The 25,405-nt window shown below is 48.9% G+C and overlaps 7 protein-coding genes across 7 annotated transcripts; 5 read left to right on the top strand and 2 right to left on the bottom strand.

Annotated features, from left to right (window-relative positions):
• Positions 1-5,150: 5,150 nt before the first annotated feature.
• Positions 5,151-6,767, top strand: BP01DRAFT_43133 (guanine nucleotide-binding protein subunit alpha). The gene is made up of 5 exons (XM_025579846.1): positions 5,151-5,444; positions 5,509-5,693; positions 5,767-5,930; positions 5,982-6,240; positions 6,300-6,767. The coding sequence occupies exons 1-5, from the start codon at positions 5,315-5,317 to the stop codon at positions 6,639-6,641; spliced, it is 1,080 nt and encodes a 359-aa protein (XP_025431505.1). The 5' UTR covers positions 5,151-5,314; the 3' UTR covers positions 6,642-6,767.
• An 810-nt stretch (positions 6,768-7,577) lies between these two features.
• BP01DRAFT_356571 (mitochondrial 37S ribosomal protein mS38) lies at positions 7,578-9,164 on the top strand. Its single transcript, XM_025574993.1, has 2 exons — positions 7,578-7,979; positions 8,111-9,164. Exons 1-2 carry the CDS (start codon positions 7,649-7,651, stop codon positions 8,863-8,865), a joined length of 1,086 nt encoding a protein of 361 aa, XP_025431504.1. The 5' UTR covers positions 7,578-7,648; the 3' UTR covers positions 8,866-9,164.
• Positions 9,165-9,999: 835 nt separating this feature from the next.
• BP01DRAFT_365590 (H(+)-transporting V0 sector ATPase subunit c) lies at positions 10,000-10,952 on the bottom strand (the record flags this gene model as incomplete). Its single annotated transcript, XM_025576366.1, has 6 exons — positions 10,000-10,064; positions 10,132-10,235; positions 10,292-10,448; positions 10,550-10,679; positions 10,805-10,817; positions 10,936-10,952. 6 exons carry the CDS (start codon positions 10,950-10,952, stop codon positions 10,000-10,002), a joined length of 486 nt encoding a protein of 161 aa, XP_025431503.1.
• Positions 10,953-11,341: 389 nt separating this feature from the next.
• On the bottom strand, positions 11,342-13,060 carry BP01DRAFT_318775 (uncharacterized protein). Its single transcript, XM_025572649.1, has 2 exons — positions 12,815-13,060; positions 11,342-12,762 (listed from the first exon to the last, which is right to left on the bottom strand). The coding sequence occupies exons 1-2, from the start codon at positions 12,980-12,982 to the stop codon at positions 11,356-11,358; spliced, it is 1,575 nt and encodes a 524-aa protein (XP_025431502.1). The 5' UTR covers positions 12,983-13,060; the 3' UTR covers positions 11,342-11,355.
• Positions 13,061-14,592: 1,532 nt separating this feature from the next.
• Positions 14,593-15,640, top strand: BP01DRAFT_391679 (uncharacterized protein). Its single transcript, XM_025578097.1, has 2 exons — positions 14,593-14,869; positions 14,933-15,640. Exons 1-2 carry the CDS (start codon positions 14,739-14,741, stop codon positions 15,234-15,236), a joined length of 435 nt encoding a protein of 144 aa, XP_025431501.1. The 5' UTR covers positions 14,593-14,738; the 3' UTR covers positions 15,237-15,640.
• Positions 15,641-18,828: 3,188 nt separating this feature from the next.
• BP01DRAFT_373786 (YqaE/Pmp3 family membrane protein) lies at positions 18,829-19,221 on the top strand (the record flags this gene model as incomplete). Its single annotated transcript, XM_025576800.1, has 3 exons — positions 18,829-18,845; positions 19,004-19,138; positions 19,200-19,221. The coding sequence occupies 3 exons, from the start codon at positions 18,829-18,831 to the stop codon at positions 19,219-19,221; spliced, it is 174 nt and encodes a 57-aa protein (XP_025431500.1).
• A 1,121-nt stretch (positions 19,222-20,342) lies between these two features.
• On the top strand, positions 20,343-22,578 carry BP01DRAFT_415769 (uncharacterized protein; the record flags this gene model as incomplete). The annotated part of the gene is made up of 2 exons (XM_025579160.1): positions 20,343-20,362; positions 20,538-22,578. The coding sequence occupies 2 exons, from the start codon at positions 20,343-20,345 to the stop codon at positions 22,576-22,578; spliced, it is 2,061 nt and encodes a 686-aa protein (XP_025431499.1).
• Between the last annotated feature and the right edge of the window lie 2,827 nt (positions 22,579-25,405).

The following is a 25,405-nucleotide window of genomic DNA, read 5'->3' as shown; positions in this document are numbered from 1 at the left end:
TGTCTTCTCGGCTCTGGTAGTTATATAATTAAAGTTTTGAATACGGGGAAGCCGCGGCATATCGCTTGTTCGATTTAATTTATTTTCACTTTGGTTCGTCGATTAGGATTACCGATGATAGGGTGCTTGGAGAATGTTCTGCATCCGCACCGGACCTCACCGACACCCGACACACCGCAGCAAAGGCAGCTCATCGTTCGACGTAACGACCATGCCACCTTCATGTTGGTTGGTTGAAGTATGGATATAATTAGCGACAGAAATGATTAAGATCTCCTGAGCCAAGGATGCAATGTACTGTGTAAGCTGACCGTGCAGTCCGGGGTTTGTTTACCAAGGATGTGTGCCCTTTCTGCTTGCGTTCGGAGGGATGAGGATCATAAGCGCACATCCCTCCCTTTTCCGGTGGCCAACAGCCGTTGGCAGAGTATAGAGCTTTGCATTATTGGTGGAACCCGGATGCAGACCGCATTTTTGAACTGACAGTTCTTTTCTTCTCACCACGCGAAGGGCTGAACCGTTCGCCCAATGATCGAGGTCGAACCGGGTTTCTGGCGGGTATGCTTCCATGCATGGAAATTCGGCTGAGGTGTGCCACGCTGCCCGTTATCCCAAATGAGGGCTCTCCGTTGGTGGAGTTCAGGACAGTTTAAAGCTGGCTAAGCATAATTCAGGGAAAAAAAAAGGGGTGGCTTGAAGGATTTGTGGTTGTGCAAGGCTTGTCCGGCATGGTGCGACGCTCAATACTCAACACAGAAACCATGTAGTGTGCAACTTGAGAGCGTCAGGCGATACAGTCAATAAGTGAATTAATCAACCTTTTGATGACTAGAAAATTCTTCAAGCATAGAGTATGCTTAGTAGCACTCGGGGTCTGTGAACATGCAAGGAGGGTAGTATATGGAGTATCTACCAGGAGATCGAACAGCGAAAAGTAACTAACTAAACATTGACGAGAAAAATGGGCCGTGAAGCTCAGTGCGTCCTGTCAGGCCTTTTGGTTGCTCCGGATGTGGGGTCACTGCCCGGGACGAGCGCAAAGCTCTCACTAACTAGCAGCCATTCATTCCATGGTGAAACCACTACCGATTAAGGCTCCAACAATACCAGACGACGCGAAGCACGTGGTTCCGGGGGGGGGGGGGGGGCAAGCTGTGGGCTATACACGGTAATTACTGTTACATCTTAGTCTCGCTCTATTGTGGTTCCGTATGTTCTGTATGTTTTGTATGTTCTGTATGTATTGCTCTCATACATCTTCAAGTCCTGATAACTAAGTAGTTGTTATTTGTACTCCGCAGTCATGGTCTCAATTGACGAGTCCTGACTGCTATGAACTGTCCTTAGACTTACCGCTGCTATAACCCTCCTGGATGTATTGATCGCACCCAAGAAGAGAAAGAATCAATCTGTTCTGGTGTTTGCATTCATGTTTGTTAACTTATGCCTGAGGTCAAAGCTATGGAGTCCGCACTTTTCGTTTCAACGATAACCGAAAGATAGTAACTTGACGAAGCCTCATCCAGCCCTGTTATGAGCCCCTGATTGTGGAATTGATGTCTTACCCCAACAATACGATCGTCATCTCAAACATCCATGAGCATGGGCAAACATGTCACTTGCGGAATGTCTCTGAGACCTCGTTCATTCCTCACGGCTGCTCCCTTGCACTATCTCTCTAAGAATGCGGCAGCCCGCTATACGGACTGGCATCGCCATCCCACGTGTTTTAGATAAGATCTGAACTAGTGGCCGGTATAAGGTCGACAAGTTGTACACGTATGTCGAGCTTAGGGCAGGTCAGTTGGGAATTCATCAAGCCTTGGCAATCACAATACGGAGTCAATTAGAGAACATCAACCTCTGCTGAATGCATCGAGCAAGGCTCTATCAGGAAGACCGCGCGGTGATTGTGTATAAATAGAAGGTCTGATATAGCGTGGCACTTGCACAAGCACGGTTAGCCATCTGAGAGAGAGAGAGGCTCACCTCGAACCATTCTCGTAAGGCCATAGCCTTTAAATTTGGAACCGTTAGGGGCCATGCAGCTGAGCGAATGCTGCCGCTCGCCAGGTAGTTAGTAGTATTTGGATAGTAGTATTTGGATAGACCTCCCCCATGCCAAATTCGGGGTGAAGGCCCGAGATTTACTCCTGTAGATCTTCTCTTCGTTGAACCTTCTTCGTTACGAGCACTCTGCATTTGATATGTCCGGAAATGGCACACCCTTCCGCCCAAGGGTCGCATGGAATGGGCAATGTTTACCAGTTCGAAGCCATGCTACCTGTCGAGTCCGCAACCGGCCGTCTTCAGCAAATTGATTGGGACGGAATTGACATGGTCCATGCCGACGGTTGCTGACTCATCACTTCCCCTGCCTTAGCGTCCTCCACCGGCGTATTATTCCCTGCTTGGCAGAACTAGATGAAACCGGAAGCCTGCAAGGCCGGCGGGACCGACTCGCACATGTAAATACCTTGAAAGATAAGTTACCCTACTTGGTATACATAATATACACTATACTCCGTACACTATACAGGTCAGCCACAATACACCTTCTAACTATGGATAAGTTAATGGATAGCTCGCTTGACTCGCCATGACAGGTCATGCTCTGGTGCAATAGAGTTTGAAACTCAGAAGATTGTTGTTGGATCAACTTGGAACCTAGGTTCGTGCTTTATCCTCGATACTGTTGCCTACTTGGTCATAGTATGACGCCGGATAGGTTCGGGAATTGCTTCAATGACTGGTTATTGGAAGGATGGAGAGATGAAACTGCGCCTAAGTCCGTTCGTTAGCCCGCTAATCCAAAGCCTCTTTTCAATTGTTCTTGCTCGATCGAGGTTCTCATCACCGAATAGCTAATCAAAGGAATGCTTATATTTGCAATGTTGGATAGAGAGACTAGAGTCTGCAGACACTGTCGAATAAATCGAACAATGATCTGCTCCTCCTAAGCTTGCTTGTCGTTGGTGTCTCGCTGAGCCAAATCAGAATTCTGGTAGAACGTCCCTCGACTCTCGAGAGCTGGCTGGAAGGCGATCTACTGTGAGATCTCACGGTCCATCCCGATCTACGGGGCTCATGCGCTGACAGAGCTAAGAGCCCCAGCAACCTCCAAACACCGAACCTCCCTCAGGGTTGAATGCACTGCAATTTAGCTGAGAAGGAAACTATTCATCAATGGAACCGCTAGTGGCAGCTAGGTTGAAAGATTTCTTTGTTGCCCCGCGGTGTCCAGCACCATCCACGGTTTGCACCATGCGCCAAATAAGGTTCACTTTCCTCCTATGGTCTTTCTGGCAAATATACGTCGATCCGTGCATGGCACCGCGGTGCTTCCGTGCCTCGTGGCGTCGTGTGCGCGAGTAGGTGGAGTTTTAGAAAGGAGCTATGTCTGGATAGTCTGAAACTCAAGCTCGAAGAATCGATAGAATTGCTCGAAGTTGAATGGTATGCGAGTGTCTTTGTTTCTGATCGTATGAAGAGAGGGAAGGATGCATGACCAGGGAGGTTCATCTCAGTTGCCGTATACAGTAATTTTGCGGTTCTCTGCAGACCCATGGCGTAGCAAGCCGAGACACAAAGGTGGTGATTCTGCAATTGCGAAACTTGCACTGGGTCTCCAAGCCAAGAGACTCGAGTCAGCGGTCACTATTTCACTCGCTCAAACTGTACCGGTCATAGATGGTAAACGGGGTTTGTATCCATCAGCGTAATATATGTTTCCTCCGGGTAAAAATACCTTACTGCAGACTCCATACTACAAGCATACAATTACCTCCAATCGGCTTAAACCAGACTAAGAGCGGGCGAAGAAACAACTGGTGGATCCAGGCCTCATCCACCCGGAGCCACTCGTATTATTGCTGTGCCGGTGCCCCTCTCAACTCTTTAACATGACCGAATCAACTACCTAAGCTAACTTAGTCTCAAGAGTCTAGCTCTCCGCCCGCCATGTGATCTCCTTGACTACGACCTACTAGATGACTGACACTTATGCATAAGGGCTTACTTATGGCTAAGTCCCTTTAGCACCGCTACCACCACTACCACCCTCACACTCCCTCACTCCCTCAGTCCCTCACCCCTCTCTCTCTCTCTCTTTTCTCTTCTTCTTTCTCGCTTCACTTGCTCACTCTCCCCAGGGACAAACGGAGCAGAGCATCTCAATTCTCACCTCTAGGTAACGAATCTTGCAAACGGGGCGTCAGGACCATTTAGCATCCACGAGAACCCATATCCACCGACAAGACCGACCTTGCTAGCAAAACCACTGCGACCCACTCCGCTCGGTGTTGCTTGAATATCTTAATTCAAACCGAATGCGCAACACCTTTTCACCCTCTTTCTCTCATCAATTATTCCTCCTATAAACTGATTCTCTGAGGATTCGACCGGGAGGCACCTTGCTCATCTACTCTGCGCACCTTGCCTTCCTCCCTGCTGTGACTTGGGAGTAATGCATCTGTCCCTCCTCCGCTGACTCCGATTCTGATCATCTTCGACTTCTTTTCGTTCAGCTGGAACTCTCCTTCTCCTTTAACCCCCCGAACCCAAAACGAACTCATCGACAAAAGGTTCGTTTTATCTTGCACGTACTCGAGTTCCTCAGTCCCTCTTCGCGCCGCACTCATTGCTGCGCTTATCACAACCTCGACCTAAAGTCGTACGAAGCCGTGGCCGTCGAATTTCCCGCTTCTGCCAACCAGACTCGCGCTGCCTTATTTACAGCTTTTTTGCCCTCAAATCCGCTTCAGTACTTTCGGGCCGCCGTTACAACGAACTTTTCCCGGTGGAGAGTACCGTCACCTTGAGACTGCCGCACGAAATTGACACTTGAAAACCCGCGCACCTGGAACTTTTTCCCGAAGTGCCGAACCAGAAGAATTCATTTGGCCGGAAACTGGATACTGCAGTGTACGTATAACCTTTCCGTCGCCTCTTGCAGCAGAAGCAGCAATGATTGCTAGTGGATGCATGCTCTAAGCTCACGCTGCGCATACAGTGATTCTACCCCTCTACCTGTCAGGCTCTTTTATTGCTCCTGAGTGTAAGTCAATTCATCGCATTTGGGTTTTGATTTCAGTGCTCGTCACCCCCCTTTGGGCTCGAGGTTGCACCTGATACATGTTCAAGTAAAACACATTCTACTGGCCACTTTTTTGCTGTCTGTGCGCATCCCTGATTCAATCTTGGATCCCATAATCTGAGCGCGCACCTTGGTCACACCTTCAGGAGTCAGTCATCTAACGCGACGTCCGCAGACATATCTCGCTCGTGTTCTCAAATCACATTTTACGATCTCAAAATGGGTTGTATGAGCTCGAAGCCCGTAGACGCGGGTGATAAAGAAGCCCTTCAACGAAATGTTAGGATAGAGAAGGCGCTGAAAAATGATAAAAAAGTGATGGACAGGACGATCAAGATTCTTCTTCTCGGTAAATATGCCTCGGAATATACACCATAGTTGATTTGCTCTTGGTACTGACCAAACTTGCCTAGGTGCGGGAGAGTCGGGCAAATCAACAATCATTAAACAGATGCGCATCATTCACTCGGGAGGGTTTCCAGAAGATGAACGTATCCAGACTCGGGCGGTAATCTATTCAAATCTGATTATCGCCTTCAAGGTTTTATTGGAGATTATGCGAACGGAGAACATCGATTTCCAACTCGAAACAACTCAGGTAAGATGACCCGTAATCGTTGGCGCTCCGGTCTGGTTACTCTGAGTATTAACGCTTGGGGTCATGTTTCCAGTCGCTTGGCGAATTCATTGACAATTTGGAGCCGGATGTGGGCTCCGACGAAGCCTTTTCGGACATGAAAGTCCGGGATGCTTTGAGGGATATGTGGGAAGATTCAGGCGTCCAGAAGGCAGTGGCTCGAGGACATGAATTCGCGCTCCATGATAACCTGCATTAGTATGTAGCGACCACGGCTTGGTTGGGACGCCTCAGCTAATCCCTTTCCAGCTTCTTCGAATCCCTCGACCGGATCTTTACTCCGGGTTGGCTACCGGACAACCAGGACATGCTACAAGCTCGGTTGCGAACAACTGGTATAACGGAAACACTTTTCGAGCTTGGTCAGATGAACTTCCGGATGATGGACGTTGGTGGACAACGGTCCGAGCGCAAGAAGTGGATCCACTGTTTCGAGGGCGTGCAATGCCTGCTGTTCATGGTTGCTTTATCCGGCTACGATCAGTGCCTTGTTGAGGATCAGAATGCCGTAAGTCGTCGTCCTGCTGTGAAGTATACAGGTCACCTCTAATCATTCTCCGCACACAGAACCAAATGCATGAGGCAATGATGCTATTTGAATCGCTTGTGAACGGAGAGTGGTTCAAGCGCAAGCCCATCATTCTTTTCCTGAACAAGATCGATTTGTTCAAGGGAAAGCTTCAACTCTCACCTGTTTCCAATCATTTCCCCGACTACAATGGCTCGAACACAGACTTCGATGCAGCCGCAAGATACTTTGCCGACCGCTTCCGAGGCATCAACCGGATACCGGACCGCGAGATCTATATCCATTACACCAATGCCACCGATACCACTTTACTAAAAGCTACCATGGATTCCGTACAGGACATGATAATCCAGAAGAACCTGCACACCCTAATACTCTAAGGTTTCCCCTGGACATGACTAATTTCTAATGAACTTCACTCGCGGGTCCATATCTCGCCAATCACTATTCAAATTGCCTGGCAGCAATTTTTTTGGTGTCGTTCGCAATTCCTCAGCGCCAATCACTTCCTTGCCATGCCTAAACCTCACTCTGGCTGGCTTGGCATGGATCCCTTCCTTCCAAGCCCTTCTCTATTGAGAAAAAGCACGCATCTTGTCTTCGATTCAGCGGCTAGTTGAATCTTTTTTCTAATGCAGGTTGATACCATATACCACATAGTTGTGTCTGTGTCTGCGTCTGCGTCCTTAGCAACACTTTATGATTTCCTTCTGGCCGTTTTTCCAAATGTTGACCATTCTCAACAGGTCTATGGATCCCATCTCTTTCTTCGTTGTACCTATTTCTTTCTTTTCTTGAGTGTCATATCAAGGACAGGCTTTCTTCATTGTATTGACAGCATTACGCACATCTTCAAGACTTCTATACCCTCTTGCAGTCTTCAGGTTATTAGGTCGTACATTGAACTGATTTTAACTCCATTATCAATCACAACAAAACTAAGACACTCTCAGAGTCAATTGAATCGAGACTGCAAATAATACAAGTCTACTCCTACACCCCTTGTCTACAAGAGTGACGTTCTCTCGGCCAATGGTGTGAATGGCGCAATGATTAACGTGAGAAACTTCAAGTGAAATCGTCATCATTGAATTTCTGAGATAGACAGATACTGCCACATAAGTAATCAAGCTCCTAGAACCTAAAGTATCAATAGAACGCTTTTCGACAGACCAATCATCATTTGTTCTCTGCCTCGGCGGTAATGAGGCATTGTTATCACATGACCTGTCACATGGAATGCCTGAGGAACTCCGGCAAAAGTCTGCTGAGCTAAGCCGAGATCCGCATGATCGGCTCATCAACTTCAACTTCGGTTTCGCCTCTTTCGCATCCGCCAAGTTCGTTTACCCAGCTTCTGGGACCTGCGACGTTTTGCAAACACAAAATGCTATCCTCCTCACTGCGCCGGGCGGCCTGGGCCCCTATTACTCCCATCTCAGGCGTCGCACGCGCCTCGAGCCAGACTCTCACCACCTCCGCTAACAACCTCACCGGCTCGACGCAGCCTGTGCGTCAACGGCGCTACTCCTCGTCATCGTCGTCAAACCCCAGCGATGGCGCGAGGAAACTTGAGTGCGAGGTGAACTCTGGGAAGTCGACCCGTCGGAGAGGCAAGGACAGTGTCCGCGCCAGCTCCAAGCAGCAACAGCAACAGCAGCAGACGGCATTTTCCCGACTTCCCAGCGTTCCCTCAACCCAGCACCTCCTCCCGCATGGTAAGCCAGCCAGCCCAGCTTTCGAACCCCTTCCGGCCTCCGGAAACCCAGAATTTCAACAAGCAAACCCCCGCGAAGACTCTTTTTGCTCAAGCCCTCAAGCTAACTCATTTTCTCCTATCGCTCTGCAGACGTCCAGGTCGCTTCCTTCTTTTCCATCCACCGTCCCATCTCCGTCTCCACCAGCGTGCCCCCAACTTCCACCTCTGAAGCCTTCGACGCCATCTTCACTGCGCGCAAGCCCGCTGTCGACGATGTCATCTCCACGCTCTCGTCCGCCGTTAACTCCATGGAAGCGGAAGACGACCACCAGCACTACCACGCTGTCCTGCAGGAATTGACCGAGAGGATGCAGCAACAGCAGCAACAGGGCCAGCTGCAGCACCCCTCCCAGACCATGAATCTGACTCTCTCCATCGAGGAACTCACCAAGCGCCTGCGGCCCTTCCACCCGCCTCCCCCTCCCGTCCCCATGGACGAGGTCGCCGTCCACACCTCCGAGAACGCCTCCGAGCAGCAGCTCCTCCCGCCCACGACGACGGGATCCAATGCCACGGGCAGCTACTCCGCCGTGCTGACCATTCACGAGTCCACCCTTCCCGACGGCCGCAAGACCTACCAGGCCCACGCCGGCCCCTTTATGCCTACCAAGGACATGGGCATTACTCAGGGTGCGGCGCCGGAGATCGTTGAGGCCTACATCGATGTTGTGGACCCCAACTCGCACCCGGAGCTCCGTTACATCGACCAGCAGGGTCACCACATCAACGGCCCCATGCAGGCTCTCAGCACAAAGAGACGTCGTCGGTTGAAGATGAAGAAGCACAAGTTCAAGAAGTTGTTGCGGAAGACGAGAACTTTGAGGCGCAAGTTGGAGAGGTCCTAAGGGGTTGTGCTCCTCTTTACAACCCTCGAAGGATGTTCGCGGTGGTCATTTTTGCACCTATTTCATTTTTTTTTTCTTTCTTTTTTTCCCTCCTACCTGTCGCCCGGTTTCTTCATTTCCGGTGTTCCGCCAAGCTTTCCCGAAGCAACTTATTTGGTTCTGTGAATATCTTTCCGTTTGCCTTTTCTCTCACCCTCTAAATTATGCATGCATCTTATCTCCCTCTCCGTCCTCTCAACCAACCAATCAACCACTTAACACACACTTATAGACAATACTACGTGACATATTACCTTCTGTTTTTTTCGCTTTAGCCGCTAAGATTGTATAGTCGTAGGTATAGAACCAGGCCTATCCCGACTTTTCTGCTACGGTTTAGCACAAGACAGCACCCCCTGCAGAGGCAACGCGCACATCTGAGAACATCGGCCAGCAACACAACATGTACCAGGAACGAGTTAGAGGCCGGGTATGCGTAATCTACCAGACAAAAGACCTCTCCCAGGCCCGCACTTACTCCTTTGCCTCTCCCGAGTGACGGCAGCTCGAATAGGTCAAGGTCAAGGTCAATTGATTCATCAAGTACCAAAGACACGACAACCGTAGAATACAGGAAACTGATAGCATAAGCAGCGCAAGAAACAGGAAAATAGGAGAACCTTTAGCCATGCAATACTGAATTCAAATATCTACCAACCAGTACAGAGTCGCCCCCAACCGCCACCTGCCTCACCGCATAGTCTACAATAGCATATCGAGCCCTCTTTTCTGCTTGAAGGGATCGGAAGAAGAGAAAAGAGGATATTCGATATACTATCCAACATCCGTTCCTTGTCTCAACTGACTACTCCCCTCAAGCAGAGCGACTTCTTCTCCCTCCACCACTTGTCGGCAAAGAAATGTTTCCGACAGCAAAGACACACACATCACGTAACGAGATCGTATTTTCTTGAGAATCGATTTCTTGATCAAATCCACGCTTCACGGTATAAATCATTCGTAACACGGGTACGATAGGCCTGAACGACGGGGCACCGCTTGCGCGGGGTTCTTGTACACATCTCGTCGTTGCATTCGCCGCTGGGCACGCGTCTCGCAGAGAACGTGCGACGGGCGAGCATAGGGTTCGTTCGCTTAGCAGACGGCGTCGATTCTCGAGCGGGAGTTCATAAGAAGGGCGACGATAAGACCGTACAGACCTGATAAGAGGATTGGTGGTTAGCGGTGACGGAACAATTATGCTGCAGGATGGATCAATGGACGTACCCAAGACTTCAGCAAAAATGAGAATCAAAATCATTCCAACGTAAAGACGGGGCTGTTGAGCAGTTCCACGGACACCAGCATCACCCACAATACCGATGGCGAAACTTGGGAGGAACGAGTTAGTTTCTTAATCAAGTATCGCAAATCAGGATGAACATACCCAGCAGCCAGACCGGCCAGCCCGACAGCGAGACCAGCTCCCAGCTGAATGAATCCGGTGTAGAGAGGTACCTTCTGGTTCAGATCGTTGGCGATAAGGACGGACACGACCAATCCGTAAATACCAATGATACCCGCCATGACGATGGGGACAATGTCTGTCACATGTTCCGTCAGTATTTCGATCCCATATAGCTAGAGCCGGTGTATCGGTTCTCTCCACGACTGCAGCTAGTACGGAAAATAGGTTCCAACATACTCTTGACGATCAGGTCAGGTCTGAGGACGGCCATGCCGCAAACACCGACACCAGCCTTGGCAGTTCCATAGGCAGCTCCGAAGCAGGTGAATACGATGGCTGAGGTGCAACCCAGCGCACCGAAGAAGGGCTACGCGGCGAAAAGTCAGCTATTAAGTCGATCCGTGCAGGTGACGTTGCTTCAGTTGGGAGGAACCCAATGCTCCGTTCCATCAAGCTTCAGTACATCATCGATGAAGACTTCGAGTAACTCACAGCATAGACGGGACTAAGTATTACAGATTAGCATAGTCGTTCAAAAGCACTGACAGGCAGGACTGGTCGCTTTCGCACAAGCTATGCATGGAGGTGTTGGGGAAAAGGAGTCAACCAGGGTGATTACGTACCAAAGTTCAGTAGCCATTTTGGTGGTATAGATGGCCGTTTAGACTTGAATAGGTGGTATGAAGCTATGAAAGAAAGCCAAGTAGAGTGATGACAGGGGTGAGGAAGGCTGCGTCGACGGCGATGAGATGGGGCAAAGGCGTGGGGGGAGAGCTGAGACGGAGATGGAGGCTTGTGAGGCGAACACGCTGGTAGCTTCGGAGAGGCTCACCGACCACCTGCGCTGCCACGTGACCTGCAGCTTGGCGCCTTCCCGCGTCTGCCCCGATCACTAACATCAGCACCACTCGGTTTATTCTCGGAGCTGCGCTGCATTATTGACAAAGACAAATCTTATCAATTTACACTATTTCAATCTGTGCCTGCTTCTTTAATCATTAATTGTACATGACTAACTCTTGATCCTATCTATGAGTAGACTATTAATCTAGCATCAATGCCACCCGACACCCAGGGATGTCGAATTTGGAGCTTGATTCGTGCACCTCACCATTCGACCCTTGTCCAGCGATAGGCTGCATATAGGTTATAGCTTTCTCTGACAGTCCACCAAAGTAGCCAGGCACCACCACAAGGTCTTTCTGCTTGGCAGTCTCGCTTTGCATAGGGACAGCCTCCGCGTCTGATACAACCCCGAAATGAAAGGAATTACTCTGAGTCTCTGGCGCAGCCCAGTCCGACTGACCGGGTTCGACGGAGACGAAGAATTGGATATAGTCACCAGATCCCGCAGCCTGCGAGAGCGTAGACAGGTCTTCCCCGAACCCGCGCATTTCGAACGACGGTGGCGGCGGCGATGAATCAAACGAGATATTCGCGTTGTCTGCGTTGAATAGCCCTTCTAGCCCCAGCAGCCTGTGCTTCTGGCCTGTTTCCATGAAAGTGGTTTCAGGGTCTAATGAAAGGAGGCCCTGCTTCTTGCCCCATCCCCCTCCGCCGCTCATCACTCGGTGGAGTTTACCGCCCTTCCGGATCGCCTCAATGAGGCTTTCTTGAGAAGCGCCCTTGCCTGCTGTGTAGCCCTCCTCGGAAGTCTCAATCAAAGCCCAGACGGAGACCCTCTGGTCGGCAATGTTGTGTTCCGCAATATAGCGAGGGAGATCCTTCTCCAGCTCCAGAGAAGCTGGCATTGGGTCCATTGAATGGTTATCTGTATGTTTTGACAGTTGACGGAGGATGTTTCCCATGCTCGATATAACCCTCCTCCTTTGCCCAACGGGGTGTAATGGAAACTTGAAGGAGTCGCTGACATTTGCTGTTGGTGAGGTGACGATACAGTTCGATAGATCCAGCGCGTTGTCTAAAGTATATTTCTTCGCTGCAGTATCGTATACCCAGCGGGCGCCAAATAGAGTGTTCTCCTTCCCATTGATGAAGATCGTATTTGCAAGTCGCAGGCCTACCTCATGGAGCGGCTTCCGAGATCTTGCATTCGTCGCCTGGGTATGACTCCTTGGTATCGAGAATACGAGTCCGGCTTCTGTGGCCTCCATGCTTCGTGGGCGGCGAGGCGCGGCGAGTTGACCCTGTACATTGTCCCGGTCTACCAAGAGCACTGATATTCCGTCCGCTTCCTGGGCGCGAGGAATCTGACTGTCCTGCGGCACTTGTGGTCGACTATCAGGTAGCTTATCGACAATCGCGAATATGGAATGTACTGGCTGAGTGAACCCTGAGAAGTATTGATTCACCCAACGTTCAGGGAATGTATGAGATGACAAGTCGATCCATGATGCGAAGGCCGAGGTAACGAGGAAAATAGGAACATAATCGCGTTGTGTGAGAGGTTCTAGGGTGGAGGGTGTATTCGCGAGAACGTCGTCTGAAGTCTGTCAGAAGATTAGTTTCATAAGACCTCAGGAAGTAGCAAAGAAAACGCACAATCGCACCCGGGGTCTGTGTGAGCCAGGTGTAGGCTATAGGGCGGGCACTAGAAGCTGTCTTTGCGACCGACCTTCGAATGATGGAAGGAACACGATTTTCTTTGAGGCGATGATGAACCAACCGTGCTGGTAATGAACGCGGAGTAGATCCGAGCATTAGCGACATCGAAGCAGCATTGGTGCTTCAACTAAGTGCGTTCTGTTTGACTAGCTGATAGCTTTTTCTTTGCCAGGAGTATTGCCGGTCAACGGCGAGACATTCAGATCCAACATTTACCTCAGCAAGCTCAGGCGCTTCGCTCAATGCACCCGCCGTTCTTAGTAAGCAATTTATGTAGATTTATGTGGATCAATCAGATTGCGCCCAGGTGCTTGGACCCACCCGTACGGCCTTTTTCGCGAAGCGCCTAAGAATTCCAGATTGAACATGTTCTTAGCGAATTTTGCACTAAAATACCAAAAAGACATCAACCAGTATACAACTCTACTTAACCACTCAACTACCACAGTGAACTACATTTTCTGTACAGGCACAATCGCTAGATTCAACTATAAGGATTTTTCAGGCCTAAAAAAATCAAAGATATACTAAGAATTGACTATAGAAGTACAGGTCTTAAGATTGTACCCCCTCTAATCTAAACTTTACATGCCGTCCTTACTTGAGTATATACCTTCAAACTTACCAATTAAATATACTAAATTAATTCTATTTACCTATTAGAACCATACAAAAGCACTAAACCGATTATCAGAATATGCATCGAAAGTCGGCTCCAGAACAGATTTCGTTCAAAGACTAGGAGCACTGTGATAAATATAAGCATGAACTAGTCGTATTCCTACAGTCACTTGTTCCTCGGATTGAAGCATCTTATACAGAGTTTGCTTAATCAACAACCTCGAGAGAATCAGCGCTGTCGGAGCTTGTAACAAACTAATAGAGAATACCATGGAGAGACCCAGTCTTCTTGGATTCGATATAATAATAGTCTAGCTCAGATTATTGCAAAGCAGCATACAGTAAGATTGCAGACAGCTCAAAGCCAAGCTTTAAACTAATCTTGACCATACCCAATTACGCCTATCCCGTCTAATATAGGCGTAGCTTATAGTACTAATCAGGTAGACCTAGAGTATATCTGTACATCAGGCCAGACTGCAGTTACTTTAAACCAAGTTGTAGTATATCTAACATCTACAATATTATCAGCTTCTCAACAGTTATCAGCATTAATGTTGATTCCAGATAGATAAATATCAGTTAATCTACTTACTCCATCGACTCCAATAATTCGAACAGCAGCAGAACGTAAACAATTTACTAGCCCAGCTCGTCTACCTCTGCAAGATTATAATCCTAATCACCGGATCGTTTTTCACCTCAGAGCAAGAGTGGACGTGCTCGAAAACCATTATAGAGAGGACTCGAGAACTTCAGCTTTGATAGAAAGAGATAGCAGACCAATTATATCTGGATATATATTGGTCCTTATATCTGAACATATCTGGACCAATCAGATATCAGTATTTCAATAAAGTGATGGGTGTAGATCGCAAGGTGCAGAGACCTTATCAGTTTGTTTTCTTTCTTCGAAGATTTGCATGGTGTATGCACTCTGAATATACCCCATATCAAATCACACCAGGGTTTATATCTGGGTATATGTGGACCAATCAGAAATTCGGAAAAATAGCAGATTTATTGCGTAGCATTGCTGCGACAAAAGCATGGTAAATATCAGTAGAATATAGCGGTTCTGTATTCACTGGCAGCTGAAACGATAACTATTCCCAAATAGGACATTTGCTAGGAGGAGGTGCCATATCAACATTTATACTACCTAGTCTTCTGCTTCTCTTCCTCTTTCTTTCTTTCTTTCTTTTCTTTTCCAGACATCATTGAATAACTCTGTTACACCATGACGCCTACAACGATTTGGATGCTTGGGCACCCAGCAGTCATTTCACGCAACGAGTCGCAACACTTGGAAGATGCTCGCATCATTCCATGGGGAACAACTCGTTCAGGAGCGAGTTTCAGGGCCCCGCCGTAAGAATCGTTGAAGATTGACTATGCAGACAATCAAGAGATACTAACCTTTATCTTTTTTAGACCCCCAGTTCCGTCTACAATCCCGCCGCTGCCACCTCCTCCTGTAACGACTTCTGTGATTCCGCCGAGCTTTTTGGATATTTCAAGCAGCGATGGCGAAGATTCAGTCTCCTCCGAAGAAGAGGATAATGAATTACTGTCCCAGGACAGTAATTTGTTGTCCGATTTTGTGTTGGAGTTTGATAAGCTGACGCTGTTTGATGCCTCTGAAGAGCAAATCGGGCCTGGAAGTCCAAGCAGTGATGGTGAAGGCATTGGGTTTGATCTCCCCCTCGGGACTCCGGTGACACACACTCAGTTTTGAAGTGCTGAGGTGGAGGTTCCGGGAACTTCTAGGATGGAGTCTAGTACTCCGGAGGAGGTCCCGGAAATACCTTCGTCTGGTAGCCCAAGCTGAGTGCCAGAAACTCCTGTGGCAGTATCTCGTGCACCATCTGAGGAGCTTGCAACTCCTTCTATGGTGTCTCGTGCTCTGTCAGAGGAGCCTATTCCGGCAACTCCTGCTGTTACTGCTAGTAGGCCAGCTACAAGCGCTCGGATCCGCAGGTTGACCCTTGAGACTTCTGCGGGGGAAGAGACAAACTTGGCTGCAACCATTCCTAGCGGGGCTAAACCGGTGACTCCTTCGAGAGCCACCTATCTGGCTGCTCAACGAGCAGACCAGCCACGCCTGCAGTGGAACTGGCCTCTTCGGGGCAAGTCGGCGACTTTATAGCGTCCTTCTGTGAAGGGGAAATGGTGGTCGCATGACACGGCTGAGTTGACTGCCAAGGACCTTCCGTATCAACGTAAATGGAGCCATATTGGCCAAATTATGGAGACTGAAATAGGTCGGCAGCTCCAGGGCGACGACCGTTGCGACTACTGTATCAGCAACGGTTATGAGTGTTAAATCTATACCGACGAGGGTGTCAAGGGTTTCTGTTGCGGTCTAGTATTTGAATAATCTGGATCTTCAAGATCTGTATCCTCATTTAGATCTGTATCCTCATCTTTGATATTGATAGAGTAGTATGATACCTTCTCAAAGCTGTTATATGTAAGGTATTTGAGTACTGCCGATAGAGGAGAGGAAAGAGGAGAGCCGGTGGAGAACAACACATGCCACTGGATAGGCGTAGCAGGGCTTATTTCAGGGTATTGTTACGAAGGACTTTGGGGGCGTGGCGTGTTCATAATAGGCGCACTTAAAAGTACGGGCTTTGCAGATTTAAAATTATGTCTTAAACATGATAAAATATATCTTTTTGAGGTAGGGAGTATAAGGTTGAAAAGGTGAATTTGTATGCTTAGAACAAGAGAGACGCGTCTAAGAAGATTGTAGTTCTCAGACCCTCTACGAGGCATTGGGCGCTGTACGCTCTGATTGGTCTACATATATGAACGTATATCCACATAATTCTAATCGAGAATAGTGTATGGCTATGTGGATCAGATAAATGCATAACTCGAAGCTAGTCCCAGAACGACCATTCCATGTCCAGAGGGGCTGAGCCTGCTGAGATAATCCAACATAGAATCAAGTTAAAGCGGAGAGGACGGCAGCTATGGAGTACTTCAAGAGCACACCGCCCAGACGCGATCTGGATCGCTTTGCCTGCATCTTCATGGGAGGAAGCTGATATCTTACAGTACACTAAACTCAGCGCAATGGTTCTGATTAGAGTGTCTTTCTCCATCACTTGATATGTCAGCGACAAGAGAAATCTCGATTCTCTTCTTGAGGGTACTGTACTGCCAGTACACGAACAACATCTAGTAACGAATCTGTACACTTTCCGCACGGATAACTTTGAAGTTCGTCAAATACATGGGATATGTATTTCATGAGATGGCTGGACATGAGGAATGTCCCCGAATATTCACGCCAGCTTATAACTGCGAAAACTGCACACTCTATACTCGCAGGGAGAAGACAACATGTATCAATTACGTTGATCAGTCTGGGCTACGAATTTAGGCATACTTGCAGCCAGAATCGCTTGTATTGATAACCGCTGCCACATACTACACATATATTGGCAGCAGCATGAGTTGACAACGTCTGCAAACTGTGCAAGAGTAGGCAATTAAGGTGTTTTTGACCAGAGACATCCGAGACCGCAGCATCAGTATGACCGGCGGATCGCAACACCAGTACCAAACTCTTTCCCGTGAGCCAATCAATCGGGACTCCATCCTGTGCATGAATCCTAGACATTGAGGTAGCCGGCTGTGTGGATCAATCATGGGGCATGTTTAACAAGGGATTTGGAAATGCAGAAAGCTTATTTCGTTCGGTTTTGCATAATCTGGGGTATCTATGACATCATTTCCCATTGACGCTTCTGGAATAATTTTCCCCTCGAAAAGAAGATACCGAGGAGCAGGAGCGGACTTTGTGTCGTTCGTCCATGCAACACTCGGGCCAGCAATTTCACGCACATTGTGTCCCTGGATATGCGGGACGATCGACGTGACAGGGGCCTGTTGTTGCATAGTGGTTATGGCTTCAGCATCCACAGAATACATCAGAATGTGATCAGGACACGGCCAATGCTCTCTCAATCGAGGCGTATTTCCGCTGTCACAAAAGTACTGATCGTAGACACTGTGTGTATTCTCATTGGCATCAGATGCATGGGGACGTGGTAATGACGTTTAAAAGCATTCGCAGAATGTGGGCTGGATGACGCGTGTCAGAAGATGAATATGAAATGATATCACCCCTGTTCCTCTTCGAATGGACCCTTTTCTGGTAAGGGAAGAAAGCGGAAGCTGAGCCACAGCGCTGAGCCACGCAGCCAGAACGACGCTGAAGGGGTGGACTCTTGAGCCGGCAGTTCATGCGAGTGTACTCCGTAAATGTTCTCCCATCTATGTTCGCCGGTCATGATTCGTGCTTGAAATGGCCATAGGGCTGTCGGGCCCACTACCTTAGTTTGCTGACCCTGGTTTCAATCGAAAGTTTGAGGTATTGTGGTACTTCCCATGATCGAATCTCCGGTGCTAGAACAAGGGAGAGTCGGGTACAGAAAGTACCTACTTAGCTTAGTTATACGAGGAGAAGCAGGTATCAGGAAAGACAAATGTACTGTGTGCTTTTTTGCTTAGCTGTGCCGAGCATGTAATGAGTTCCTCGGCCGACCGCGGAAGGCGAAAAAGATGGCGGATATGCCAAGCGTCGTTCAGGCAACAAAATTAGAGATCCAAGAAGTTGGGTTTGCTTATTTAGGGATATGAACCCACAGAAAATAAAGGTTCCAAAGTGAATAGTATCACGAGGTTCATTTCATCGGTAGGCAGTCAAGCCCCTTACCTAGCCACTTTTTCAAGAACTACTAGGTACTGGGTGACAACAACTTGGAAGGAACCAATCTAAGAATCCATGAAGCACTCGACATTGATACGAGGCGAGAGACTGGATGGACTGACGCTACGATGCTCACCTGAAGGGTTAAAAGACCAATCATCTACGGAGGCTTTTGCATCAGCCACAGTAGGCTGAGCAAGTATGACGTAGCATACGTCCCACGAAGCCGTCATACTCAGAACGATCATCTCATCTCTTTTCGACTCTTGGCGGAGTATACCTAGTTACTTACACAGAAACTAGTAACTTACTACTAGACTTTAGTCGGTAGGCCCAATTCTGTTGTGACGCCCTTTGGTGGTCGGTGCAGAGTTAGCCAGCGAGCGGGCAGTTGCTTTTGCCCACCCAGAATTTAAAAGACTCCTGTGGTCCCGCTCCTTCCTTTTCCCCTTCCTTCCCTCTTGTTCTTCTTCTCTCTCTTCAGTCTCGGTTTGCCTGATACTTCGTACAATTCACATCGGCTTCAAGCCTCGCATACCAATTGAATCAATCACTACCAACATCAACTTTTCCTAAAGACAATTACTCGACCTTCCTGTTCACCATGCCTTTCACTGCTTCGTAAGTTCCTCTGCCTGCAAATGACCTTCCCACGCTAGCAACCTGAGAAGCTTGCCAGCGGGCTGGATTTCTTTTCCAACATGGGTTCTGCCCAAGCTGCTCCTGTGATCCTCGATCTTGTCGAACAAAGTGGCATGGCTAACACGGTCTGGGGACAGTGACGTCTGCAAGATCATCTTTGCGATCATCCTGCCACCTCTGGGGGTTTTCCTCGAGCGCGGATGCGGTGCTGATCTGCTGATCAACATCTGTTTGACAATCCTGGGTTGGCTTCCTGGTGTTATCCACGCGCTGTACGTCGCCCACGCTACCACGATCCCGATTACGCACCCCAGTGCTAACTAGCGCCTGCAGTTACATCATTTTCAAGTACTAGACCGCTGCTTGTCCACCGCCCGACCGCCCGGTTCAGTCGACCAACATTCCTCGTCCCACGATTGTATTCCCCCGTCCATCATTTGGTAGCCAGCATTCCAAATTAAAGGGGTGGCCGTCCGCGATGATCATGTCAGCCTTTAATTGTTCCGTGGGCTTCCGACCGGGTCTAGCCTAATTTGACCCCGCCAAGGACGGATCCCCGAACGACTACGTGGGTGTAGATGCCCGTGTCAAACATCTCACCATCTAGTTTTCCCTATGTCTTTGATGTGTCCGTGTTCCTCTTATCGTTTCTTTTCTTTTCTCGATGATACCAGCTCATTGTGACCCTGGGCTTTGCTTGTACTGTTGGCAATGATCAGCTTCTAATGATTAATGGCAATAATTTTACAACTACTTGATTAAAACCATTATACCACGAATAGTGTAGCTGGGTGCATAATATATGGCAGATGGGGGTTTTCGCTCTCCAGGTACGCGGAGGAGACGAAGAATGGGGGTTGGCGGCTTGAGATCCAATCTTGGGAGAAACAAGATTCAGGCACAAATGTTGGCGCTTTTATGCAAAGGAACAAAATGAATGCTTTCAGCGTGAGACTGCAAAGAGCCTGGAAGCTCCAAAGTCAGCTGACCTGACATCATCCTTCAGCCCATCTGCAGCATCGGCGCTAAGCCGGCGCGTATCGCATCAACATCGCTCTCTGCCAGCCCCGCAATCATCGCTATCATCACAAAGCGCTAATCATGCTGAAGGACCCTCATCTGTCAACTACGTGTAGTGCATCTATGACACTAACTTCGTGTTTCACCCAAGCGCCTGCAGGGGCCGCAGTCTCATTGTTCTCGTCTCACATCGCGGCCTTCTTGCTTTATAGCCACTCAGTACAATGACGGAACTCCGTGTCTCTTTTGACGCCCACGTTGATGAGGCGAGGGTAGAATGGAATTGGCACTGGCGTCTGTTTCTCAAATGAGACGCCTACCCCCCCTTTGGACACTGCCGAGTTCTCAATACATCACTTTGCCATGTTCTTTTTTTTTTTGGTATCCGTTTGTTCGAATTTAGAATGCACCCATCGCCAGCGGCTTTGTCTTGATTCTCTTAGAATGGTAGCATATATGTCCTTACTACTGTGGAGGTAGACTGTCCTCTGCAGTGTCCAGATCGATGTAAGGAGGTATTTTCATACGCATCAGAGGTCCATGGAATGGATATGCTAATCCAATCTCATTAGGTTGACACAAAATGACTTTATCTCTTTCTCAATGTTTATTCATCGCATCGATTTCAGCTATTTCATGTCTCGCTTCTAGCTCACAAAATTCTGCTCCTGCCACGACGGCGTCGACCCTTTCTAGTCGAATACCCAAGTGTGCTCGCGAGTGCGTTGATGAATTCATAATATCAGATTACCCAGATGATGCATGTGGAGAAGCATGGAATCTTGACTGTCTGTGTCGGACCAACACGACCAGCGGCTATACACTGGGCGAGGCAGCGTTCCGATGCAGTCTGTCGCTGTGTTCTGTCAACACGATTTTCTCCTCTGACCTCTATGATATTTGTGATTCAGTACCGGGGGCTTTGCCGCGTACCCATGCCACGATAACAGCAACAATCACGTCGACTCAGAGTACAACGGCGGTAGTCACCACAACCTCCGACTCCCATAGTGTTGCAACCACGATAATTTCTATGTCACGACCTTTACCGACGGAAAACACTAAAACAGCACATACAACTTCTGTTATCATTACCTCGTTCGATAGTCCCACCACCATCTCTGACACAACTCAACACACGAGCGCCCCCTGGGCTACGTCCAGCAGTACGACCGGTAGCGGCAACAACTCGACCGCTGCCGCTGCCGCCGCTACCGCAGATTCGCATAGCAAGCTCGGCGCTGGTGCGGTCATCGGCATCTCCGTTGCCTCAGGCATGGCAGGGTTCTTTCTCGTTGGAGTTTTGATATTGTTCTATTATAGAAAGAACAAGCGTCGGGAGGCAGAGGCTCAGGATCGGAACTTCTTTGAAATTGGGGGGGTGATGACGGAACCTCCAGATTTTGCTTTCCCGCCTAGACGGCCAACGGGACCCAGACCCATGCCCGGTGGCACAGACAGGGACTCGGAAACGTCACGTCTGATAACTCCTTTCGGATCAAGGGCCCATATTCCGACTTCTCTAGCAGACGCACCACGACGTCGGTGCAACGATGATCCCATGGGATTACACGATGCTCACAACATTGGATTCGCCGTATCATCCAATTCCGACGTAGAAGCATCCCTAGCGCATTCGACCCCTCGGACTCTCTCGAGCTTGCTGCCGGACAAACCAACCTATGGGCTATATCCGGAGCCACTGCGATTGAGTCGCCAGAAACGACCAGGCAGTGTAGGAACACTGTTCGAGGAGGACGTCACTAAACCGCGCAGCTTCATTGGCAGTCCTCGTTTGCTTCAGAACCCTTCTTCCTGGTCGCGTAAGCCACAACCCACCCGGCCTCATAATCAGCCGCCAGTCGCCGGGCTGCCAGCCCATCCACGCGCCATGCTGCATGGTTTCCGAGACGGCCAAGACGGGAAGCTCGCTCTCAGAGGGCCGAATCGATATCGAAGGCGGGATTATGAGAACCCTATGGATTCAACCTCTTGCTCAAACGATGTTCCCGGACCGTCTCACCACATTTCGCCGGAGTGGAATGACGAAGATGATGACGATGGACACTGGCTAGATAGTGAATCCGGATACCCAAGACCCACTCGAAGCTCACCATACCTCGATGACAATCCAGATGGAGGCAGGCATCTAATATACGATGCAGAAGGCTCAGCATCTCACCCCACGTTCAGCGACGCGCCTCACAATCCTCGACGCGAATCACGGCATTCAGGAAGTCTGCGACCCCTGACTCCCGTACGAGAGATCAGAACGCCAAACCTCGAAATCCCCAACTGGCAATACGAGACCCCCACCGGCAGCAGGATCCCTGTCGGTCTCCCCCGCACACCACTTTCCAGGTCAATTAGCCCTGCGCAAGAAATCGTCTCCCGGCCCCGGATTGTGCGACAGGACGATATCCGAAAGGTGCAGATCCGCCGCGTCACACCCGAACCTGACGAGGAGCAGATAGGGAGCTACTATGCACATGGTGGTGTGGGGGAATCCTGGTCCAGCGGCGATGCTTACTCTAGTATACAATACGGAGCTCAGGCACGCAGGACGTCCTTTGACTCTGTATCTTCATCCGGCCGTATGAAAGGGCCGCCTGTCCCGAGGAAGCCGCTCCCGATAGAGCGCAGTCTGACCCCCTCGAGGCAAGGCTCAGATCTTATCCTCCGGGTGGATTAATTCATTCGTGCTAGTAGAAAGCTAGCCTCGATCATTTTTTTATCCTTTTTCTTTTTCTTCCTTTGTCTTTGGCATTGCCCCTTGTGAATTCCCCACCGGATAGATGTCCGTCTCTTTTTCTCTATTTTGTGTATTATATAAATATTTCGAGCTATATATACATACGCATATAAATCAGGATACTGTCAGGTATACTACGGTGTCTCCCCTTGATAGTACGACATGGCGAAAAGTACAGCTCTTGCATATTGAAATTGAGAATCAGTGGTGAGGTCTCATTACAGCTGCAAGGAGGTTCATGTAGATTTGTCGATGGTAGTACTTAATTTTCGACAAGTCAAGAACTGGATCAAAACTTCTAGAAATTGTTGGAAACTTGTATGAACCCGTTTGTAACTCTTTAATTCTGGTTAGTGAACTAATGTTACGCCCTCTTTCTCCACTCTGTACAGTCTAAAGTTGAGCAAGAGTCCTCGAACAGTCCCAGGGGGATGAGACAATATCATCACAGTTTTAAGTCAGACCTACTGAATTGTTTCCAGAGCTACGTATCAAGACTACTCCAACCAGCATGCTGTGGAGAGCATCGTTGTACAGTACACATATGGCCGCAGTCCCTGCTTATGGAAGATGTACTGCACAGCACTCCTATTCCTGTCGACATCGACAGCCACGATGAAGTTTTTCTCACGCGGCGAATATTCTGGCATATGCTCCGGTATTTAGCCCGGGTTGACACCCAAGGAAGAAGTTCCTGGGAGCTGCACCTTTGCAAACTGGCAACGTGGTTTGCGGAGCAGCCTGGAGACTCATATGAGCTTTTGTCCTAGTATTGCAGACGTCCCGCTGGATATTTCTGCAGCGGTTTCTCGAGTCGCGGAACAGCCCCTTCCACGGCCAGCGTAAATCACGCACGCCTGGGATTGATACTTCTTCACGGCGCAAGCTTAAGTGAACAGGAAGGGGTGACTGTCGCCAAGCCCCGACGGGGCCGTGGTGTGCAGCCAGTCAACGATTCTTATCTGGAGTAAAACAGAGACAGAGTGTGTTTGATACTACTGGTGATGACGGTGGTTCTTGCCCTGGATTGGCGTGAAGTGGTCAGCCTATAGCGCTATCCTACTAAATTGACAACAGAGGGAAAATAATATTCTGAAAAGGTTGTGGATGATACTGCGCACCGATCAGGTGTCCAATCTGCTCACCTCATAGACAAAACTACCCTGCTCAGCCTGGTTTAAGTTGTCGGAGAGTCTGGGGTTAAATTTGGCTCTATTCGAGTGGTGTAAGCATTTCTAAAGCACAACTAAACCGTGGAAGTTGAGGTTGGATTTGATTCCCTACACAGTACGGAGACATACACAGTAGTAGAGACTACGGTGTAGTTAGCAGCTTGGAGAAGAGCTTCCAATGCAAGCCCTTCCTTTCGATCTCTGGTAGGCAGGGGAAGGCCGATGAGAGGTGCAGTATCCGGGTCTCCGAGATATGACCTGACCCACAACATCCCCGCGGAGTAACATTAATTATGTACACAATAGACACGCTGGGCTCAGAAACCGGGACGATGGTAGTGATATCAGAAGGGAGTTGTGGAGCCGTCTCAGCCGAGGGAACCAGCCATGTGAAAGGCTAAAGTAATAGTCGGTTTGACGAAATCGGCTGATCGGAATTCACGGAAAAGCATGGAGGAAGAAAGCGAGGACGATGGCAGAGGAACGGAAGCTGAGGATCGAGCCTCTCGGATCCCATGACGTCAAGCCGGCGATCGGTCCTGAGGCAGTGAGGCACCAATCATCCAATCGGCAGCGGGAGACATCTTAGGCAGAAAGTTTCATGGTACTAGTACTCCGTATTTAGTAACTCAATGAGGTACTGGTTCAGGGGGAACTTGGAAAAGATAATCATAAAGAAAAAGAGGAAAGAAAACAACAAAGGAAGAGAAACAGATAGGACAATAGAATGGCAAGTGTAGTTAACGTCACTGCTAATATAAGCGGATTACGGAGGATTAACTTATTGTTCTGTTGGCATGTTTGTACCACTCACTCCACTTATTGTTGAGGATCGGAACGCCATATACGTACTTTGAGCGCTGTCTAGACTCAGAGTATTGTGAATCAGCGTATCACAGTAACTTAGTAAGGTAGTCTATGCCTAGGTACTGCGTATGCTCTCTCTGTGCATTGGGCTTTACCACATTTGCTTCACCGCTTTCTGCATTGTTTGGTGGTGGCTACTGTAGTGATCTCTGTTTGGTATCCTTTGATGTCAACGACTCAACCTCTCCCTCCCCACTTTTTCACTTCCCTTCTCTGCCTCCCCTTGACTCTGCCCCTCGTTCTCGACCGCGCACATCTTTTTTGAATGATATCAAGTGTGACTGTTGTTTGATCGTCCATTTCCAGTGATGACAGACCCCCCAATCTTTCCTCTCTCCAAACCGGTCTGCGCCGGGGTGGATGTCCAGATGAACGTACCGAGTTACGCCGTAGGAAGCGACTTTGCATCATTACCCCCCCTCCCCGCGGGACTGATGCATGTCCCTTGTACGTTATCATTGACTTTTCTTACATGTTTTGGCGCCCTCACCATTGTGCTCTGGAGCGAATCAGAATCAAAGCTGGATCCATATCATCATCATCATCAGGCATGATATGGGGCGGAGTGGAAGTTTGAACAACCCGCACCATAGACCCTCATGTTTAGGCCTTCACCATCGAAAATGACATACTTTGATTGTGGTGGAGTTTGCATCCAGCAGAAGCGACCATTGCATACAAGGAATTTTCGCTCACCACTAAGATTGAGCCATTCTTGGTCTATGACG

The sequence above is a fragment of the Aspergillus saccharolyticus genome, assembly GCF_003184585.1.
Source record: "Aspergillus saccharolyticus JOP 1030-1 unplaced genomic scaffold BP01scaffold_14, whole genome shotgun sequence".
Lineage (NCBI taxonomy): Eukaryota > Fungi > Ascomycota > Eurotiomycetes > Eurotiales > Aspergillaceae > Aspergillus > Aspergillus saccharolyticus.
The sequence above is the reverse complement of the archived record's forward strand: the minus strand, read 5'-3'. Positions and strand labels throughout refer to the sequence as shown.

Excerpts from the sequence above, each read along its gene's own strand:
- BP01DRAFT_43133 (XM_025579846.1), top strand. The coding sequence starts at position 5,315 with ATGGGTTGTATGAGCTCGAAGCCCGTAGACGCGGGTGATAAAGAAGCC. Across the intron at positions 5,445-5,508 it reads GATCAAGATTCTTCTTCTCG|GTGCGGGAGAGTCGGGCAAA; the intron begins GTAAATATGCCT and ends AAACTTGCCTAG. Across the intron at positions 5,694-5,766 it reads TCCAACTCGAAACAACTCAG|TCGCTTGGCGAATTCATTGA; the intron begins GTAAGATGACCC and ends TCATGTTTCCAG.
- BP01DRAFT_356571 (XM_025574993.1), top strand. The coding sequence starts at position 7,649 with ATGCTATCCTCCTCACTGCGCCGGGCGGCCTGGGCCCCTATTACTCCC. Across the intron at positions 7,980-8,110 it reads CCAGCACCTCCTCCCGCATG|ACGTCCAGGTCGCTTCCTTC; the intron begins GTAAGCCAGCCA and ends ATCGCTCTGCAG.
- BP01DRAFT_318775 (XM_025572649.1), bottom strand. The coding sequence starts at position 12,982 with ATGTCGCTAATGCTCGGATCTACTCCGCGTTCATTACCAGCACGGTTG. Across the intron at positions 12,763-12,814 it reads CACAGACCCCGGGTGCGATT|ACTTCAGACGACGTTCTCGC; the intron begins GTGCGTTTTCTT and ends ATCTTCTGACAG.
- BP01DRAFT_391679 (XM_025578097.1), top strand. The coding sequence starts at position 14,739 with ATGACGCCTACAACGATTTGGATGCTTGGGCACCCAGCAGTCATTTCA. Across the intron at positions 14,870-14,932 it reads GCGAGTTTCAGGGCCCCGCC|ACCCCCAGTTCCGTCTACAA; the intron begins GTAAGAATCGTT and ends TATCTTTTTTAG.